A 21,283-nucleotide genomic window follows, 5' to 3' on the forward strand; every position below is an offset into this window, starting at 1 on the left:
TCAAGACAGGATGTTAACCCCATAGTCGCCATTTTAAAGTTACGTGTAAAAATATAGTTCTTACTCTCAATCGCTTTTGAGATAATACAAACGCTAAATAAAGCAATAAAAATAAAACGAAGTTTTATCTAAATAAATAAACTGATTAAACATATTTAGTACCTTTGAAAACTTCAGTCTTAAGTCAAAGAACATAGTTCATTGGTGTAAGGAGTTTTGATAATCAGTGTTACATGTATCTTAGTTCTCTACACATACGAAGAAAAGCAGGAGAGGGAACCAGACTGGCCTGTTTGTTTATTTTCAGTTGCGGTACCAGATTAATTCTGATTCTGACAAAATCGGACCGTGGTATTAGGATAGAAACTCACTGTCAGTGTCTTATCATTTATATTGATAGATTTAAAATGATTTTTTCATCAGAATTTTAAATCTAATAATCTTTCTTTTTTTTTATCTGTTAATACAATATAAACGTATGATTCATGTAAGAAATTCATAATGATTCTACTCTGTAAATGAGCCCGGCTCTCTGTACTTCTGAGTACTTTGATTAATCTTTTTAATTAGACTGAATGCCTTTTTAATTTATGTCGTACCCTGAGTGAGGTCGAGGACATCTTGTTCTGTGACGGGGTCACTCAGTTTGATGTTGTCTAGGAGTCGCAGGAAAGCCTGTAATAAAGACATCAATTACTGTAAACCAACTATTAGTGTAATAACTGTATCATTGTAATAACTGTAATAAAGACATCAATTACTGTAAACTAACTATTATTGTAATAACTGTATTATTGTAATAACTGTATTGTTGTAATAACTGTAATAAAGACATCAATTACTGTAAACTATTATGTTAGCAATTCATCAGTTTGAGATCAATCCACAAAGATTAATTTTGGTGACAAAGTGAATTTCTCTACAAACACAGAGCAAAGTAAGTGCTTTGTGAAGGTTTATATTCACCAGTTAAATAATGTCGCCAAACTCACAGATATTAATCTCACACAGGAATAAAAGTTGGTTTACAGTACTGGTGTAAAATGGGTCATATGTATCACAGGAGAAACCTTGCAATAGCTTGTTTAAACTCATTTTCAATTGTAACTCAATGAAAAATGCTCTGAACATGCTGAAACTTATCTGATCTTTTAGAATCTTAACTGCAATTTGATATCGACACATTGTATTAATGAAATAAAAACTCGTCAAATTTTGCTAGCTCTGACACGTTCCAGTGGTTTTGAGGAAACATTCTCTAATATCACAACCAATACTATAGCCATTGTAAAGAGAGTCTAATGTTACTTTCAGCAAACACCACTTGACATAATTTATAGCTGATCTACTACTTTAGAGGCACGAATCTTCTGCAATTTTGCCCTGTTTTAAATGAAAGTAAGGTCAAAACTATGAAAATTTAATCATGTTCATATGTCCAAATAAATTTAAATAATTTCAGTACATTGTGTAGTGTAATTATATCTCTCTGCATAGAAAAAAAAAATTAAAATTCAATTTTGATTTTCAAATAGAATGTAGTTTAAGAACCTCTGACATTAAAAAGAACAAGTACTATTCATAACTTTATAATGATCTCTACTTCCTTAGTAGTCTTAAAGTCTGCAGATGAAAAGATAAATAAATATATGTATAGAGTCTATTTTATTTACTTGTGAATTTATTTTAAAATGTCATTGAATTTAACCAGCCAATAACACTAGAACTTATCACAGAAATATTTCTCCGTAATTGGTTATTTGTTAACATACTGTCTTTATATATAGAAATATTGTAAAGGAATGTAGATTTTGTGAATTTTGTAAAACCATCATAGAAGATGAATTTCATTTTGTTTTAATTTGCCCCCTATACAAGGACTTGAGAATTAAATATATATAAAAAGTTACTACTGGAAAAAACCATCTGCATTCAGACTAGTCCAATTATTGAGTGTACAACAAAACTTTTCTGAGCTTTGTACTTTCGGGAAATTTTTGCATTTAGCTTTTAAATTAAGAAATGATAAGATGCTGTGTTTGTTTCTTTGTATGTCCTATCTTTATATCTGTATATTTGCACTTATTATGTGTTACAAAGTTTGTTTATATGTTTCATGTATAAAAGTGCCATTACCAAGCGAATTCATTCTATAAACTTGGCGCTGCTTTTTTTTTTTTTAATGTATAGAAGAGCCATACCAAACCAATCTTTTTTCCCCCTATAATATACTTTAAGAAAATTGTGATAATACATATGTATTAAGCAAATTACATGAAATAAAAATAATAATTATAAGAGTGTTCTCAAGCTCATCTGATTCTGTTTACTGCTGTGAAGTGCATCCCTTCCTGTCTGCATCAGAAAACATCACATCTATCCTCCTACTTAAATCGTAATGATTACCCAACACTATCTCTTAAAGTGGTTATACATCTCTGTCTAATTTTATACCAACTTGTCTGAGGCACTTTAGTTACAGAAAAATGCTTGGAAGTTCTCAATAGGTGGGTTTTCACAAATAATCATCATTCCACTTTTTTACTGGAAGTTGAGTTTGATATCTCCAGTGCTTGACGATTGCTGCACTTCATGAGAGAAAGTACAAGCTTGTTTCTGTGTTCAGGATCTTCAGGTTTTAATTATTTGCTTCAATAAAACTTGTGCCCAGGGAAATTACAGTCACATCCTTAAAACAGTTACTTTCCTTTTTTTAAGTGACTCAAAATTTGCAAAGGAAGTATACTATGTAGTCTATGTTAATGACATTTAAAATATACTGAAATATAAAAAAAACCCAAATAAAATGGATTTAACTTTAGGTACAAAGCGATGAAAAGTGAGTTTTACTACACTGTACTAAAAAATCATACAGGCGAGAAGTGTACAAAGGTGTCGCTGCATAGATTAAAGCGAGAGATTTCGTTACCAGGTTAAACTAGGAAGTTAGGGTCAGCTGCTCTAACAATAACCCGGATAACTGGCAGGTAAATCCAGATGATAAAATGAGCAAGAGGCCTGTGGGCCAAATCACTGACCTGGGTACTTTGACTAAAGAAAATCAGACATGAATACAGTGACTATTCATATATAAGAAGTCCTAACCTAGCTAGCTAGCTCCAATAGGCATGGTATGAACAATATAACCCCCATATTTCTTTGACTTTAAAAGATTGTTGAAGATTTTATGTAAAAGATTGATCTTCTACTGTGGCCCTGCCTTGCCCTCAGGGATCTTGATTTGACCAAACTTGAATCTATAATTGGTCTATGGTAATAAAGCTTGTGCACAAGTTTCATCTTTTCTGCACAAGTGATTCTTGATAAGAACGTTAATAGAAGACATATTAAATTTTCTGTAAAATTATTTTCCTTTAAAAGAGGACATGGTCCTTCATTTGAACAAAAAATCTCCTTCACCCAATGATGCTTTGTCAAGTTAGGTAAGGACCAAGTAACAGTGGTTCTGGAGAGGTTGAAAATGCGAAAAGTTTACAGGCAGACGGACGGACGGACACCAGACACTCTTCAATCGGAAAAACTACATTGAACATTCAGCTCAGATCAGCTAACAAACATTATCAATCTTTTCAATCGACTTAAAATAGGGCAGCAATGAATACTTCAGTTGTACAAAACAACACGTATGATTGTTTATTTGCAAGAAGAAAAAATCCTCAGTAGAAATCAGTTTTGGCTTATTCTAACAGTGCTCCTTGCAATATCACGCCTGCTAATCGATCAATTGCACAACCAGCAGTTGTGTATAACAATCAAAAGAGATCGATTTCCGGTTGTGCAGTTGATGCGAATAATTCCAGTGCACAGGTAGTAAATGGACTCAATTCAGGCAATAATTGATATTTTTATTAAAATATAAGAATGTGATTCCATGAGCAATTTATTTTTCTTTAATTTTACACTCTCATAAAATTCAGTGATTGTCGATTAGCGACTATATTTGTTTTGAAGCAAGGGCTGGTAGAGCGAAAACGCTGATTGAAATCAGTATTCGCCGACTAAAATTCGTTTTAATCTCAACTAACCTTGAAAATTCAATGTCCACCATGAGTATGCTACAAGTGCATCCTATCCACCAAAACTGGGACTTCCATTTGTGTATAATTTGACAAATATTCGAAGAAAATAATATTGGTTGTGCATGCGATCATTCAGTTGTGAAAGAGATCTCGGGTTGTGCATGAGATGAAGGACAAAAAGTTTCAAACTTTACGAATAAAATTAAACATTATTTAAGAAATAAGGTATCATTTTTTGAGTTTTATTGAGATGTAAAACGGGTTGGTCACGTGATCAAATCCCATAAAGCCCGAAGGGCTTTATGGAAGATTTGATCATGTGTCAACCCGTTTTACATCTCAATAAAACTCAAAAAATGATACCTTATTACTTATATTTACATTTGTAACTTATTCATACATTATATTTGCCTGATTGTTACTTTTAACGTGTGAAATGCGTTAATTTTTCAAACCCAACGGCATGTATGTAATCTACTAAACGCGCGTCGACCCTTTATGACGTCACAGAGAAATTACGTGGAACGTTTATCCAAACGCACATCTATGACCTCTTGACCCCAAACCTGTATTTACACAGTTATAAAAACGCTTGCCTTCAGTAGTGTTATGTAAAGGAAAACATTTGCAAATGTAAATATATAATTATAACGTAGTCTTGCAAAATTTAAAACATAAAACTATAGAATTTTCTTGCAAATAAGTTGAATTTGTGAGGAAAAAAAGGTATATAAGTAAACTGTTGAAGTAGATCTGTTAGGGGAGGGGGTTAAAGTTTCAGTTACAATCAATATAATTACAGTAAAAATTTATGTGTGTATTATTTAAATCATAAATCTTGTCTGAATTATCCAATGCATCTTTAATATGATTATTCCGTATGCAAAAAAAAAATTAATAATAAAAAAAAGAGATAAAATAAAATAAAATAAAAAAAAACAGCATATACTGGGCAGTATATCATTTTCTTTCAGTACGAAATTGTTTAATTCAACCATACCTTACCTTTATTTGACGGTACTTCAACAAAAGTGGAGGGAAAGACCGAATTTTTCATGCTTTCATTTCATATATACATGTATTTTATAGTAAAAGTGCCGTCTGTGAAAAAAATAAGAGGCAGGCTCTCGATGATATGCGTTTGCCAAGGGGTAAATATTTCCTGGTGTTTTGAAGCTGGGTGTCCTGAATTTTGTTATCGAGATGGAAAGGATCAAGATGACAACACCACATTACAGGTGCTTCTGGACAGGACCCCCCCCCCCCCCGGACTTGTTGGACACTTTTTTTCTCACAAATTATATTTATTACATTTATTCATCATGTATACCATAGGGGAAAAATCGTCAAAAATCCAAAATAATCGTTCAATAAAAAATATCCCTATTAAACATTCCAAATAAAATTAATGTAAAGCACCAAATCAGCCGCAAAATTTATAATTTCAAAAATTACTATTTTACTTTTACTTTCTTTATTTCAAAAGCATCAATGCATGGGAAGCACAAAATATTCAAAGCTGAAATAGATCAATTTCATTTCAGACTGTCTTCAAAGCAAAAATAAATAAAATGGTTTTTTAATTAAATAGAAAATTTTAGTGCATTTGTTCATCAAATAGAGTCATCAATAAATCAATAAAAAAGTCAATGATGAATTATAATAATGTATGAATGAAGATGTAGGTCTCTCAAGATGAACCACATGCCGAGACCCTGGATCTATATCACGTGATACTAGTAATACCCATGGTTTCTGCAGTAGGCTAACCAAGGCGCGTAGTTTGATGGAAAAAATGTAAGAAAAATATTTGTTGTCACATCTGTAGCACATTTAGCTGCAGATCTGTAGCGTTATGGTTTTATATATTTGTCTTTGAGCCAATATGTATATTTTATCCACCTTTCAACCATATATAGTTGTCTCTACAGGCAATAAAATCCCTAGAAGTTAATTTTCAGCAATATAACAAATAATTTTAATCAAGCGAGTCTATCACTTGTAGAGACGAGTATAAAGGGTTGGGAGGTGTATAAAATATACATATTGGCTACAGAATGTGTGTAGAATTAGGGTGTGAAAGGTAGTTGATTGACCAATGCTTGAAAGTAGAGGAATTCTCCCCAAAAGCGCGCAAAATTACAGGCTCTGTAGCGTTATGGTCAAAGACAAATACATGTATATAAAACCATAATGCTACAGATCTGCAGCTATAGCACATTCAAAACAATTTTTACTACAGTGTTGTTAAAAAATTTTCAATTTTTATTCACCTTGCAACTTTAACCACTTCATTATTATCTGGAAAATCATGGCGATTTCCTTTCATATCTTGATTACTCCCTGCTTAGGGAGTACATATTGTAAACTCTTTCTATATAACCATATATTATTAATTACCCAATTAGAAATGACAATGAAATTGTAACAACAACAATAAATGCTCAGTTTAAAGAAAGTTTTTAAAATTAAGATTAGTTTACAGAACTTATGAAAAATAACGCCTCATTTCCCGATATAAGAGATCGGCCGCTGCTGCTGAAAAAGTCAAAATGTGCTTGCAAAAATGACTGTACATCATTGGCGGATCTAGAAGGTGGTTCCTGGGGTTGGACCCCCCCCCCCCCCTCTATTTGATTGGAGAGAGTTATGTAAAACAGATATTTTATTACGTCTAATATTTTGAATAAAATAAATACTTTGAATAAAAAAAAATTTCGAATAAAATAAATACACTGTACATGTCGTTCAATCTCTGTCCTTTCTGATCGCTATAAATAAAGTTCCCTCGTTTAATATGCTTTCCTCCGAGTACCGTCAGATGCAATCCGAGCCCGAACTTGCTTGATTGTGTTTTTGTTTTGTTTGTTTGTTATTGGCTTGTCAAAGTCCCTCATAGAACTGTTGAAAACTCAGTGTTGCCATGTTTGAAGTGCCTATATGCTTGAGTGTTGGACACCTGGACAACCCCTCCCCCCTTTTTTTTTCAAAAATTGCTGGATCTGCCCCTGCGATGTCTTCATATTATAGACTATATTCAACACTTTATAATTACCAAAAATAAAATATAAGAGGTGAGTTATCGAGATTGTATAATACTTGCGTAACTTTTTATCCTTTATCTCATGCATAACCCGAGATCTCTTTCACAACTGAATGATCGCATGCACAAGCAATGTTTTTTTCTTCGAATATTTGTCAAATTGAACACATATCGAAGTCCCAGTTTTGGTGGATAGGATGCACTTGTAGCATACTCATAGTGGACACTGAATTTTCAAGGTTGGTTGAGATTAAAACGAACTTTAGTCGGCGAATACTGATTTCAATCAGCGTTTTCGCTCTACCAGCCCTTGCTTCAAAACAAATATAGTCGCTAATCGACAATCACTGCATTTTATGAGAGTGTAAAATTAAAGAAAAATAAATTGCTCATGGAATCACATTCTTATATTTTAATAAAAATATCAATTATTGCCTGAATCGAGTCCATTTCCTACCTGTGCACTGGAATTATTCGCATCAACTGCACAACCGGAAATCGATCTCTTTTGATTGTTATACACAACTGCTGGTTGTGCAAGTGATCGATTAGCAGGCGTGAATATGCAGACCATGTTCCTATATTTTTCTTTCTATCACTTTTTACCATGTTTTGTATGTACCTCTGTATTCTCTATCTATCACTTTTTACCATGTTTTGTATGTTGTTGGGGGAGATTACTTAGAACTAAGAGTTTTCTTGAAGATGCTAGAGAATGGAGCTGACATGAAGCTCATCAGAAGTTTACTTACCACTTGTAAGGAGTGAGTTTTCTTGAAGAGGGTGGAGAGAGGGGCTGACAGGGAACTCAATAGATCCTGGTATATATCTCCACTGTCCTGGAACAAAAAAGAAATTAAATCTAATAAAATCACATTTTTTTTATTTGCATTCTTTACATAGACTTACTAGAATTAAATAATTGCATATTTTTAAAGTAAAACACAGCTTATTTGTCAAAAACAGAACAACTCTTTTGATCAGAGAATATTTTTTTTAAAGGAGGGGGGGGGGGGTATGACAGGACCACTGTAAGTCCAGAGCAAATTTTTAAGATAGAATTTCCATTATTGTAGGTTTAATCTATATGATCAATATTGTCTCTGTATTAAAGCTCAAATTTTCTACACCCACTCGCACCTAAATATCTTTTTTCCCTCTCAGCTGCCATTGGATGATCCTATAGTTGGATTTCCCTCATTAATTTTAGGGATAGACCTTCTGTAGGTTTAAATCTATATCTGATACATGTACAAGTATAAACATATTTATTTAAAAAAAAATTACTTCTGAAGGATCTGACCTTCAATATTTTGAATCGAGTCAGTAAGCTGATTAGTTTTTTGCTTCATGTGCAGAAAATATAACATGCAGCTGCATTTTCACTGAAAAATGAATCAATACAAGGTTTTCTGCAAACTGTGTTTTGCTCGCTATTTCTTTAAAAAACTAGCGTTAACTCATGCACATCTGTGACCTCATTGTTACTAGCGAAGGACTGGAAAATCCCTTCTGACGTTTAAATGGATCTGACATTTACAGAAAATGCTGGGTTATTAGGACAATTTTGCAACTCTAGGAATCCTGCTTTTATAAATATTTGAAGTGTCAAATTAAATCAGAAGCCCCCAGTCCTAGAGGAAGTGAATATATATAAAACACCAGGGGTTGATGTCTTCATGGAGAGTAAGAAGCTAGCATTCAAGGAGGCCATTCATAATAAGTCAGGCAAGTATTTCATCAATGATTATGCATGGTTCATTCCTGTGACAGCTTGGAGCATATACTTTACATAAAAAGTGAACCAATTTTAAATGCTCCTTATTTGCATTTTTATTTAGATCATTCATACCTGCAATTTTAAATTCCTTATAACTTTATGATCTCTGAATAGTGAACTTTGTGCAGAAAAATTTACAAAGCTGATAACTCTGTCGAGTTTTGTACAAATATTAAACTTATCAAGTTTGAACTCTGCGGAAAAGTTCATCCCTGTATATACCACTGTGTATATAAACACGTGGCTACACACTGCAGTCACTTTATAAAATCTCACGCATTTGTTTGAATGTTGCTTTTTATTTCAGTTTGAGTTTATAAGTCACAATGGAGATTCTCAACTCACGAACCTCATCTCATTCTAATGTACCGAGACTGATCTCAAATCCTTATGAGTTTATCCAAAATCAGAAAGATGCCTTCAGAATCAAGGATATTAAGGTATGTTTATATTCTCTGTATAGAGATTTTCAGGTTTAACTGTATATCATTTAAATTTAATATCATATCTCAAAAGAATTTAATAATGTTACATTTATAAATAGCAGATGAAGAAACTGATTTACAGCTTTAAGACAAAGGATTTCAGTCTTAACTTTTATAAGTTAAGAATTTTATTTTATAAAATAAATGACGATTCAATTGCTCCGAATGATAATAGATACATGTATGTTGCGTTGACATTTTACCAATACATTACCTATTGATAACTTATTTTGGAATCTTTTTAAACTGGGGTTTTTGCCAATAACTTTTCTCTGTAATATTTTCCAAAGTAGCAATATCTTTAAAATATTACATTTCACGGTGGACAAAAATTTGTGGGTCTCTTCATACCTCAAAAACCACAAAAATTAAACCCCCATGAAAATTCAAATTAGTGATTTTACAGAAGTGAATTTTTTAAGACCCCCCCCCTTTTACTTTTCCCTACTTTGTACCCATATAGATAATATCTACAGTAAACTTTCCCCCCATTATTTGTAGAATGGTGGGAATCTGACCTTAGCTGACCTCCACATCAAAGGCCCAGTCTGATAACATTATTGAACAGTCCCTTTATCTGTGACTTGTTTAATCAATATCTCTGTTACACTTTTAATTGTTTACTTACATACAGGTAAATAATTCAGTGATAAGTTTTAGCAATATTCTTTGTGTAAAACACCATGGCAATGATACAAAGTAACTGACTTTGTCGTGACTTACTGCTTTTGAGACAGAAATGTAGAATTTGAAAAATGGTAGAGGAATGGGGGACCCTCATTGTTTATTTAACCATATCTGTATTGTAATACAGAAATCAATGATGCTGTTATATCTCTGGAAACAAGCCAGGTCTGCAATTTAGTTCTAAGAAAACCTGGTACTATTATTTTTGTCTCGTGTGCTGCAATGTCGTTGGGAGAACTGTTTACATGGCTTGAAGTATAAATATTATTGACAGACTTTACTTCATACTTCTTTATAAAATTCTTATTAAAATCAATCCATCAATTACTTCAATACATATATACAATCTACATACACTGTATCATAAGACTTAATTGAATATCGTTGAATTTCGGTGTCTCAAAAACTGATATCTCAAATACTATGGATATGTCAGTGATTCTAATATCCCAACTATTTATTCAAAGTATTTTTAAGGTACCATCAAGCTCAAGAAAACAAGGCTTGACTGTATTAAGTTCTTGCAAGTGGAGGGGGTCGAGCAAACTATTGCAGATTCACAATGCCCTTTTGTTGACTATTATCAGGTGACGGAAGTGAAGACAGAGAAGGATTTACTTCACGTCACATCTCAGGACAAACCTGACATCCATCTGCAGGATTACATCCTACAACTTCAGTACCACATCAACGGTACGCGCGGACACTTCCTGTTGGTGGACAAGGAGGGGGTGGTCAGAACCAATGGACAAAGCAAGGACCAAAGAAGTAAGTTGTAGACGGGGAGGGGGGGGAGGGGGGGTCAGAACCAATGGACAAAGCTGTCTTAGCAAGGACCCCAGAAGAAAATTGTGGAAAATTTGGGAGGGGGTCAGAACCAATGGACAAAGCAAGGACCCCAGTAGTAAGTTGTGGACAATGGGCAATGGGGGGAAGGTGGGGGAGGAAGTCAGACAGAATAAAGTAACTACCACAGGATTGATTGTCCACTGTACATTTGATAGATTCCGTAGATAAGCAATATGCATACTCACATAGCCAAAAATTGTCAGGAACATAAAATTTTGGATCATTTACAGAGATAACAAAATATATTTACAATAAAAATTTAATTACTGTTAACATACATAGTAATATACAAGGGTTGTCCCGTAAAATCGTGGACAAGTTGTCTTGCATGAATAATAATCATCACTGCATTCCGAAATTTTCACTACTTCTTAGTACATATTTTCTGAATAGATATAGCAAATTTCAAATAGATATATGCATAAATAAAGGAATTATGAGATTTAATATTATGTATTGTATCGCCTTACGGCGCAGGGATGATAACGTCAAAGTGCCTAAAACAGCGTCAGGTACCTCGAGTTTCATTTTTGCACTAAAACTAAAGTTGAAAAGTCCCACTTAAATTTCGAAATTTCATTGAAACACGTACTTAATCTCCATAAACAATTGAGGAACCAATCCGGCACAAATGTACGATCTTCTGATGATTTATTAGTAAGATACGGACAATATTCCAACATCATTCAAGTAATAGACAATCTTATATTGACGCGGTCAATATTGACAGCGTCTTTAGCTATTACAATTGTAAATTTATCTGCATGTCTTTACTACCTCGGGACTCGATCAAGAAAGACTTTACTCAAAAAACTCCCATCTCATTCATATACTAAAGATTTGGCATTTTTGAGAGGGGGATTTTTTTCTTCCAATTCATTTAAAATTTTATACGGCGTTATTACACCATCTAAATCATAGCGAACTGATCTCCGGTGCGCTGTAACGTTACCAAACGTAACCATTTTTCGTGTGTTGTGTTTACCACTTTCCAATTTCAAATGTTCAGGAAACTGTCAAAAATTGACCAAATGCATTGAAAATTTTAAGAAGACAACAAAATAAGCTGTGGAATTGAATAAGGATAATTTTTACCCTAATCTTAAATATTTAAATCTTTTGTTTCAAATCAATACTCCTGTATTCTCTTATAAAACCTTCGTTTTTTGACTGTGCGCCGTAGGGCCTTACCCTATGCACATTCAAGCATTATAAAATCTATATTTTTGTGTATATTTTATCCAAAACATTATAATTAACTTAAATATGATAGATAAACATTCACTGAAAATTTCAGCTTATTACGTCCATTATTTTTCGAGAAAAACGCTTTGTCCACGATTTTACGGGACAACCCTCATACATGTACAAAGATACTGATACATGGTGAGAAGGAATGTTAGTGGTGTATTTACATAAGTGATCTTATTGCGTATTCAAAGTAAATTTAATATAATATCATTCATGAATCTCTGGAATAACATGCTACATCATAACATTAATGTAGAACTTCATGAAAATGTATCATCATTTCACGTATTGATACATTATTAAAATATATCAAACTAACAAAGGTTTTCTGCCTCATCAATAAATGTCCTTTTAAATATGATTAAGCAATATGAGCTGTATCTTTGGGAATTTTATTTTGCCATTAAACATGTTAAAATTTGTTATAATGATAGATTTGTATGTAATTTAAACCTTTATGTTCAATTAGACTAAAATAAAGTATTAAATTGTTTCAGAAGAAAGACTTCTTTACAATCAAATATAAAGTATTATTTAAGAAATCAATATTGTACAGGATGACAATAATGCAAATTTGCTTCAATCATTGGTTATAAAAAGTTCTTCCATCGCAAATAAGAACAACAAAAGATTATAAACATGATAAATATTCTTTTTCTCTGTTCTTGAAATAGTTAATTACAATTCTGAAATCAAAACTTTTCCGACATCAAAGTTGCAGTTCATATTGCTTTAAGAATTTAATTGTATATATTCTAGCCAATATAAAACTGTGATCCCATTAAAGTGAAAGCCTGTGGACCTTTTCACAAAGACTTCTGACATATCAAAATATAGTACTATATTAAAAGGTTTATAATGTTATTTGTATTTCAGCATTTCTGAGAGTGATTCATAATTTCACACATCGTCAAGATGAAGGATTCTGTTATCAGATTGTGGGTTGGGGAACCAGTTTTAATCAGAGGATACTTTACATGGATGGCGCGGCACTCAAAACAAGGGTACATTTATCTCTCATAATTCTCTAAATCTACCGCTTAAATAGTCACTGCTCTTGTCATTTTTAGCTCTGGTGAACCCAGAATAGAAGTATATATGCACTTTTAGTTAAAAAGTGCCTATTGCCTTCTGTTTGTCTATACATTTGTATATCTGTCTGTCTGTAAACATATTTTAAAAGACTATTTAAAAGCAACTATTTGTTTAAGAGACTATGCTGGGATCAACACTAACTTTAAAACCATACTTGTCAGTAGGGCTAGCCATTTCTTATTTCTACTAGCCCTGTTTATGTATTAGTTGTCCATCAGCCGAAGGCGGGTGGCCGAGTCCCGAAGCGATGAGGGGGGAAGTTGCGGCAGGGGGTTCTCCCTCCTGCTGGTAGGGGTACGGACCTAAAATTTTCAAAAGCCCTGCAGGGCAAGTTTAAAGGCATGTTTAGTAGCCCGACCTCAATATCCCTCCCTGCTCAAAGGCCGTAAGTGTCGAGCATAGGCCTAAATTTACAGCCCTTCACTGGCAATGGTGATGTCTCCATATCAGTGAAATAATCTGGAGAGGGATGTTAAACGGTATACAACCAATAAATCAATATTCAGTTGTCCCGGGCCAGCAGGCTACCGTTAGTGTTGAACCCTGCTATGCTTTTTCTAAATTCATCTTTCAAATTCAAGAAAATATTTCCCAAGTATTAACAACATTAAGGTGAGTTGACTTTACATATGGTTTTATTTACATTTCAGCCGTACAACCCATGTCTCGGAGATATAAATGACGACACATATTTTGCATTCAGAACAAAAGGAAACAGTGAAGACGGACATTACGCAATTTGTTCGTGGTCGGGGGATCCTCTTGTCTTCGACAATCAGGGAAACTACCTTCCTCCCAATAATTTATCGCGAAACACTGACACCTCATACCTGTTCAAGATTCAGAAGGTGGACTGTATGAAGGTCACATCTCTGTGATTTGTAAATAAAACATAGACATCACCAATGCTGCCAGGAAAAGTGTCAGAAATAAATCAAATATTGTGTAATTTATTTTTTACTTGAAAATGCTGTGATAATTTTTCATAACATCCCTCTACAGTTCACATAAATATAGATATGGGTATTCCATACAACCATAATCATGTTAACCAAATTTCTACAGATATTTTTAAAAAATCAAATTACTATGAGATTGACCGTTCTAGTCAAATCCTTAACAACAAATAACACCTCCAGTCCTACTAATCCTTGCCATTACACAAACATCATATTCTATTTCATGAAGACAAAAGTACATCTACTTACATGTTATATATTTATTCTTTTTGCCATGTCACTTGAATTTTTATATTTAATTTATTCTTCTTCTAAGTGGGGTTATATATTAATATATATCAGAACTCTCTGTCTCAACAGAATATGTTTTTGTCATTGATTCACTTGTTGAAATCCTTGTATTTAGGCCATGCAAAGTTAATTACTTGGTTCTCAGGCCTTTTTTCAAGAAATATGATGAGGGAGGGAGGCATTTTTCTTTCTCTTTTATTGCCCCCAAAACATGATGAGGCAGCTTTTTACATTGTACAAAACCTCAAAAAATGATGAGGGAGGTGATTTGGTGTTTATATTTTATTGATTTAGCAATAAAAAGGGTCAATGAGGCACCCTTGGAAGAGATGAGGGAGGGCCTGAGAACCAAGAAATTAATTTTTCTTTGCCTTATTACCAAGATTTTTTTCCTGAATGTTGTCTCTTTTATATCATTTTAATCAGGTTAATATTTCAAATTCTTTCAAAGTCATGGAATCCATAAGAGCTGGTTTAACCTTTAGAGAAATCATTATTCTCTATTACTTGTGATTGTACTGGAGAGTCTTCATATTTATTATTTTTACCATTCAGGTTGGGTTTTTTTTTTCATTATGACAGTACTTGATAAAATGTAAATATTAAATGTTGTGTAAAATGAATGTGTTGTTGTGAGATGGATTTACATTTTACAAATTTAAAATCAAAATATATTTTTTAAAAATCTTATGTTCAAAAGACTTAGTTCATTACATCTGATTCAGTGTATAAATGTATTCACATTTTTTTCCTTATAAATATATGTATGACCTTTGCAATTTTCATATTTTCAAAGTATATTTTGGATTTCTGATTCAAATGACATAGAATTGGTACACTCAGCATAATGTTATAAATTAGATGACCTGAAACATTAATCATGTCTTCAGATTTTTGTTGTTATGTACAAAGGGAAGTAATAAATCTAGAAAAAAAAATTTACTTGAATTGCTAACTATTTGTCTTGTAAACAAAACTTATGGGTATGTTCAACATTTTTCCTTTATTTCAAAATACAGAATTAGAGATCAATTGTAACAGGCTATGAAAAAAATCTCTCTGGACAAGAAAGCAAGATCTTTTTTTTTCTTCAATTTTTTGATTTCTAGGCAACATTTTTATCCCATAAAGGAGTCAATATGGCTTGTTGTCAGTTTTCAGAACTTTAGGAAGCCTTTCACTTTCCTGGTCAAATGATTTTTGATGAGATTTTTAAAAAGCATTTCTATGTAAAACACTTTGACCCATCTCTGAACTGATTCATGCATCACCACTTATTTTTTGTGAAAAATTGCAGCTGGACTTTATTCAGTAGGTAAAATAAAACTGGAAAAGAATTTTTTGTAAGGAGATTGGGAAAAATAATAAGGCCATATTAAAAATTGTTTGTTTGCCCTCTTCCAAATAACTGGCTAAAATGACAAACAACTGGCAAAAAATGTTCCAACAATGAACTCAATCTTTTTTTCCCCAATTTATGATACTTACCCGGTATTTTCTTTTCAATCCGCAATTTTTTTTTTTTTATTCCATCAATATTTCAAGATTTTCTTGAAAAAAAAAATTTTTCCCACCTACATATCAACTCAATTTTTTAAAACCATGAGTCCGAGGACGAGCAAACATTATTTTAAAGATGACCTAATTAGAAATTAGCCACAGCAATGCCTGTGGTAGATTACCTTGCAATGTCCATATGCCCCCTTGAGGAAGTGAATGGTCCCTCTGGGTAGAGAGTGTATATGGCTCCAGTCTAGAGCTACATTTCCATTCTGCATGTGACAGAGGCAGGTTTCCAGAAACTCCAACAGGTCCAATAAAACCTAAAATCACAGGTAATCAATGATTATGCCTCTGAGAAATGTTATCTAAAATGCAAAGTCTCACAGCAAATGAATTTTCTAGCAGTATATATTCCTAGATGCAACATGCAAATATAGTTTGGGTGTGACTTAGACTTTACTTCAGAAAAGATCAGCTTAAGATATTGAACAGTTCAATCTCCTGGAAACTGTTGGGAAGATACAGCATCTGAGGCAGGTGTGGTATTGTGCATACTTATGGTATGACTTGCCAAAAACTTTAACCTATTTGAGCATCTAGAAAATCCAGATATAGGTCAAATGCAGCTTATACAGCAAATATAACAGTGTGCATCTCTAGATGCATCACCACAAATAGAGTTTATTGATATTTGAGGTAGGACTTGCTCTGAAAGCATTAACTACCTGGGTTAACAGAAGCTGGTCAAGACAGATTTGATATTTTAAATGGCTGTAAAAAATCAAATGTGATCTCGGGAGAAATTGTAAACCTCTAAAATGAAACCAAATTAAAATAAATTTAATTTCTGAAGAGATGCTTGGGTAGGGGCAATTTCGATGGGTCAGTCAGAGTACACTGTACATAAAACTAGTGCTGTGCAATATTACTGATACAGGTGTATCCCAATCACATCTTCACAATATGTATTGCGATATTTTTTTTGTGAATACCGGTTCGGGTTCGATATGCTATAAATTGTCACAAAAAGAGTTGTTTGCCCTTTTCAAGGTAAAATATGGTGGCAAGCGACGTGAAATGTGATCAGAAACCACTTACCAGAGACATGTCTCTGTCAGAAACGAAAAGGACGACAACTGAAATCCCGCGATGTTAAAGCTGAATCTGAATATTACAACTTGATTCTTCAAGTTGTGCCACAAAAAACTTAGCTTGCCACTTGCGCCGACATAATATGATCAGACAATTGCAATATCAACTCGAGAATACATGTAATTTGAGTTTGTATTCTCATTTAACATTGACGAAAAGCAAACATTATTAAAAAATTTATATCGTGATATATTGCAATACAAAATAAAATATTGCAATATATCGCGATACGATTTTTCATTCACGATACCCAGCACTACATAAAACAAATCATTTTGTATTGTTTGCCTAATTTTGAAAATGCTGGAGAGTTGGAATTATTTTATTTTACCTGTAGGTTTGTATTGATCCCAGGGATACTGGATTTCTTGTCTGTACTTTGTGTGTACTGATGTATTTCATCCAAAGCTTTGTCAAAAACACCACACACCTGTCAGAAATTAAGATCCTCTCCTTAATTTCTCCTCATTACAAAAGTTAATGAGTTATAAATAAGGACATATGTAGCCTATATATGTGAAATACAAGGTAATCTGAATTCAGGGGACAGCACAGTGCAACCAGTCCCCCGTCACTATCTTCTTAATTGTTGAATTAAAATTACTACAACTATGAATCAAATCACTGAAACATATAGGTAGTTACCTCGTCAATAAGTTTGCTAAAAAGTTTTTCCTCGGCTTGATCTACTTCAACACATGGCAAGAAGGAATGGCATATGATTTTAAGAATTCCTGAAAATGAACAGTTTTATGAAAATATGCTAAAAATTTAATATAAAACATTTATGGTACATGTTACAGCCAGTCTCTTATTAACCACTATATTATTAAGCATCTTCTCTTACCAATCTGCTCCTGAACAACATTCACCTCTTGAAAACATCTCTGATAATAAAGTATAGGAAATTCACACTTTTAATATAGTAAAATGACTTCGAAAGTATTCATTCTTGATGTATGTGAGTCAGAACTTTTTTATCATCTTGTTGTTTGAGATACATGATGCTTTCTGAGCATTTATAACACTGTTGTAAATAAATTAAAATTAGGAGTAGAATACAATATAATAGTAAGAATTAATTCAAGAAAATTTATTAAAATATCTAGGATAGAAATAATGAGACTCTGCCTCATTAACATCTAGTTCTGAGTAGGATACGATGAGCCGTGGGAGGGCTGTGTCCAGGTTGACCTGACACTGGGTTCCGTCCCAGCTGACCACTGTCTCAAGGAAGCTGGACTGGGACTGCGACATGTCAAGTCTAAAAAGAAAAACACACAGGTAATCAAAGAAAAAGAAGCTCAACTCAACAAATTCTATTTCTTAGGCATATCATACACCAAAGGTTTTTTGTAATTGGTGTGCATCTCCACTCATTTCATAGTATTTCATAGAGGAGTAAGGATTTTTTTATTAACTTTATCTTTATTGCAGTAGGGGTAAGAATAAGGGGAAAATAATCCAGAACCAAGCAGAGCATTTTTCTGAAATAAATATACAGGTTTTGCTATGGGTGGCACTGTAGCTGAGCACTCTGGTTGCCCATCCTAATTTTTTTCAGACCAGCAAGATATAGATCTGCAGCTATTGTATACTGTTTAACGTCCCTTTCCAGAATATTTCACTGATATGGAGACGTCACCATTGCCAGTGAAGGGCTGCAAATTTAGGCCTATGCTCGGCACTTGCGGCCTTTGAGCAGGGAGGGATCTCTATCGTGCCACACCTGCTGTGACACGGGGCCTCGGTTTATACAGGTTGGGCACACACTGACAAATGGTCATTTAACCCCTGTTTGGTGGTCAATTGCCCATATCGGCATCTTTTTTACCCACCGAATGGTGGTCTTTTTTATTCAAATCCAATTTTTATTAAAATAAAGCAAAACGTATTTACTTAGGCACTGGAGAATTTTAATTAACAAATTCCTCACACAAATAATACAATTTAGTCAATTTTCCATGTGTAATTTCTGCGGAACTTCGTAAAAACGAAACCTACAGCTGTTCGTGCAGCCGAACTATTTGCTCAAACAATACGAAAAATTATTTTGTTGTGTATAGTTTGGTAAAAAATATATTTAGACAAGAGTTGTTAGTCTAGAGAAGTAACTTTTCAAAACGATCTTTCGATCTGCGTATATATAAATCTCTATAAAATCCCGTTAAACACGAGCTCCTCGTATATTATTCGTATGGTGGGCACTTATTGCTATTATAATAATATTCATTTTTTCTACATTTGAAATTCTTTATTTTCTTTTAGGATGAAGTTACAATTTCTGTGTGACCCTTTGTAGTTTAGTATGCATATCTATGATGTATCTACTATATTTATTAAATATTTTTGAATGAAAGATTTACAAAGTGATAGTTGCAATTATTCTTGTTTTTATTCCAAGATTATTGTTTTCAAGCGATTATTTTATCATGAATTCACTGCATACCTATTTTTAAAAAGAATAAAGCCAATGCATACAAAATAAACGAAATAAAAGAGAATTCTTACCCTTCCTCTTAATTTACATTTTGAAAATTAACACTAATGGGTCTCCGTAGTTAAATCAGTCTTTTGACCCAAGTTCGGAAAAGATCATCATTTTTAATTGGTTTAGATAATTGATCGGTTGCCCGGATGACAAAAATATGAAGTGATAAACACGATTGATAGGTGCAACTACGCGCAAGATGGAGGGAATTTTTCTTTTTAAGTTAAAACACAGAAACTTTACACTTGTATACATAGGTGACGATTTTGTCCAATATTTGAACAACACTGCGCAAAAAAGTCCGCCTTGAAATTCTGATTTTTTTCATTCAGAGCATAGATAAATATCTATATTTTATTCCCTGTGAGTTGAAATTATGCGCCATCACACGTCATTCCAGAGAACTGAACAAAATGATTTTCTCTCCCATTTGGTAGTTAATAAAGACGACGATATGGGCGATTGACCACCAAACGGGGGTTAAATGACCATTTGGCGGTGTGTGCCCAACCTGTTACATGGTCTCATCCAAAGGACTGCCCCATTTAGTAGCCTTTTACGACAAGCAAGGGGGTACTGAGGACCTATTCTAACCCGGATCCCCACAGCCATGATTTTCGATAATGAACATGATGAAAAAACTATTATTTACATTGTTTCATTTATTTCAACCACAGGCCTTTAGATCGCTTAGAAAAAAATTGAGGTGTTGAAAAAAAATAAAGGTATGGTACTCTTTTCATAGGGTACCTACTTTCGCCAATAAAATTCTTTTAAATCAAATGCTTTACAATTTTACTTTCTATCCATATCTATTCATATATAAACAATCTTCATTACTACCAAATTTCATTCCGTAATTCCTTATACTTCCCAAGATATTCTGAAATCAATTCCAAAATTGACCTTGATTTTTTTACTCGACATCAGCTTGGGCCTTCGGAGGGCTACACTAAGTTTTAAGTGGGAACGATGGGACAAATTTTCCCCAGAGTTTATACTAAACTCAATGAATATTTTCTCATTTGCATTCATGCTTTACATGGATTTTCTCTAATTTGATCATATGGTCTTACTAAGTCACAAACAACATTTAAGCGGTCTAATTGTTTTGAAAATCGAAAGGTATATAATGCATTCCGGGAAAAAATCGTTCGACCATAGCTCCTTTTACATTCATAATCAACATGGCGGTGTAGTTGTTGATGCAGACGTTTTCAAGTTAATTTTTCGCGAAAGGAATTAATACGGACTTAACCTTACAATCCGGAGTAAGAAATCAACTTTAAAATGTTGAAAGATCTTGCAAATACCATGCAACTCTTCGCTATACTTCAAACACCGTCTGTTTACATGTGAATGGCTAGGAGCCCAAGCTAATGTCGAGTAAAGAAATTTTTGAGATTAATTTCAGAATATCTTGAGAAAAATATGGAATTTCGCAATGAGCTTTGATAGAAATGAGAGATATTTATCTATGAATAAATTTAAATAGAAAGTAGAATTTTAGAGCATGTGAACAAAAGATATTTTATCAGCGCAATTTGGTACCCGGTGTAAGAGTTTAGTACCTTTATTTTTTTTTACACACAATTTTTTTTTTCAAGCGATCCAAAAGCCTGTGATTTCAACGTACGCTACGGCTAATCTAAAGTTG

General features: G+C 33.3%; 2 protein-coding genes across 5 annotated transcripts in view; one reads left to right on the forward strand and one right to left on the reverse strand.

Moving 5' to 3' along the window:
• LOC134233005 (FIGNL1-interacting regulator of recombination and mitosis-like) overlaps positions 1 to 21,283 on the reverse strand; it is a 67,934-nt gene that overhangs the window by 45,334 nt on the left and 1,317 nt on the right. For both annotated transcript variants that reach the window (XM_062714999.1, XM_062714997.1), the window contains exons 2-8: positions 18,297 to 18,399; positions 17,983 to 18,022; positions 17,781 to 17,869; positions 17,467 to 17,565; positions 16,163 to 16,303; positions 7,836 to 7,922; positions 600 to 675 (exon numbers count right to left, since the gene is read on the reverse strand). In XM_062714999.1, the coding sequence (XP_062570983.1) occupies positions 600 to 675; positions 7,836 to 7,922; positions 16,163 to 16,303; positions 17,467 to 17,565; positions 17,781 to 17,869; positions 17,983 to 18,022; positions 18,297 to 18,392 (628 nt within the window). In that variant the 5' untranslated portion in view covers positions 18,393 to 18,399. The remainder of the gene's footprint in view (positions 1 to 599; positions 676 to 7,835; positions 7,923 to 16,162; positions 16,304 to 17,466; positions 17,566 to 17,780; positions 17,870 to 17,982; positions 18,023 to 18,296; positions 18,400 to 21,283) is intronic.
• Positions 8,471 to 15,422, forward strand: LOC134233006 (uncharacterized). 3 transcript variants are annotated; one of them, XR_009984892.1, is made up of 6 exons: positions 8,471 to 8,811; positions 9,171 to 9,303; positions 10,623 to 10,803; positions 13,012 to 13,139; positions 13,881 to 14,605; positions 14,864 to 15,422. XR_009984892.1 is itself a non-coding variant. In XM_062715000.1 (5 exons), exons 2-5 carry the CDS (start codon positions 9,190 to 9,192, stop codon positions 14,106 to 14,108), a joined length of 651 nt encoding a protein of 216 aa, XP_062570984.1. In that variant the 5' UTR covers positions 8,471 to 8,811; positions 9,171 to 9,189; the 3' UTR covers positions 14,109 to 15,422. The 3 variants fall into 3 exon arrangements, 1 of the variants encoding a protein (XP_062570984.1); XR_009984893.1 differs by having other exon boundaries at positions 8,471 to 8,806; XM_062715000.1 differs by having other exon boundaries at positions 13,881 to 15,422.

The sequence above is a fragment of the Saccostrea cucullata genome, unplaced genomic scaffold (assembly GCF_032062105.1).
Source record: "Saccostrea cucullata isolate Sc308-1 unplaced genomic scaffold, CSIRO_AGI_Scuc_v1 ctg1011, whole genome shotgun sequence".
Lineage (NCBI taxonomy): Eukaryota > Metazoa > Mollusca > Bivalvia > Ostreida > Ostreidae > Saccostrea > Saccostrea cuccullata.

Excerpts from the sequence above, each read along its gene's own strand:
- LOC134233006 (XM_062715000.1), top strand. The coding sequence starts at position 9,190 with ATGGAGATTCTCAACTCACGAACCTCATCTCATTCTAATGTACCGAGA. Across the intron at positions 9,304-10,622 it reads TCAGAATCAAGGATATTAAG|GTGACGGAAGTGAAGACAGA; the intron begins GTATGTTTATAT and ends GACTATTATCAG. Across the intron at positions 13,140-13,880 it reads GCGCGGCACTCAAAACAAGG|CCGTACAACCCATGTCTCGG; the intron begins GTACATTTATCT and ends TTTACATTTCAG.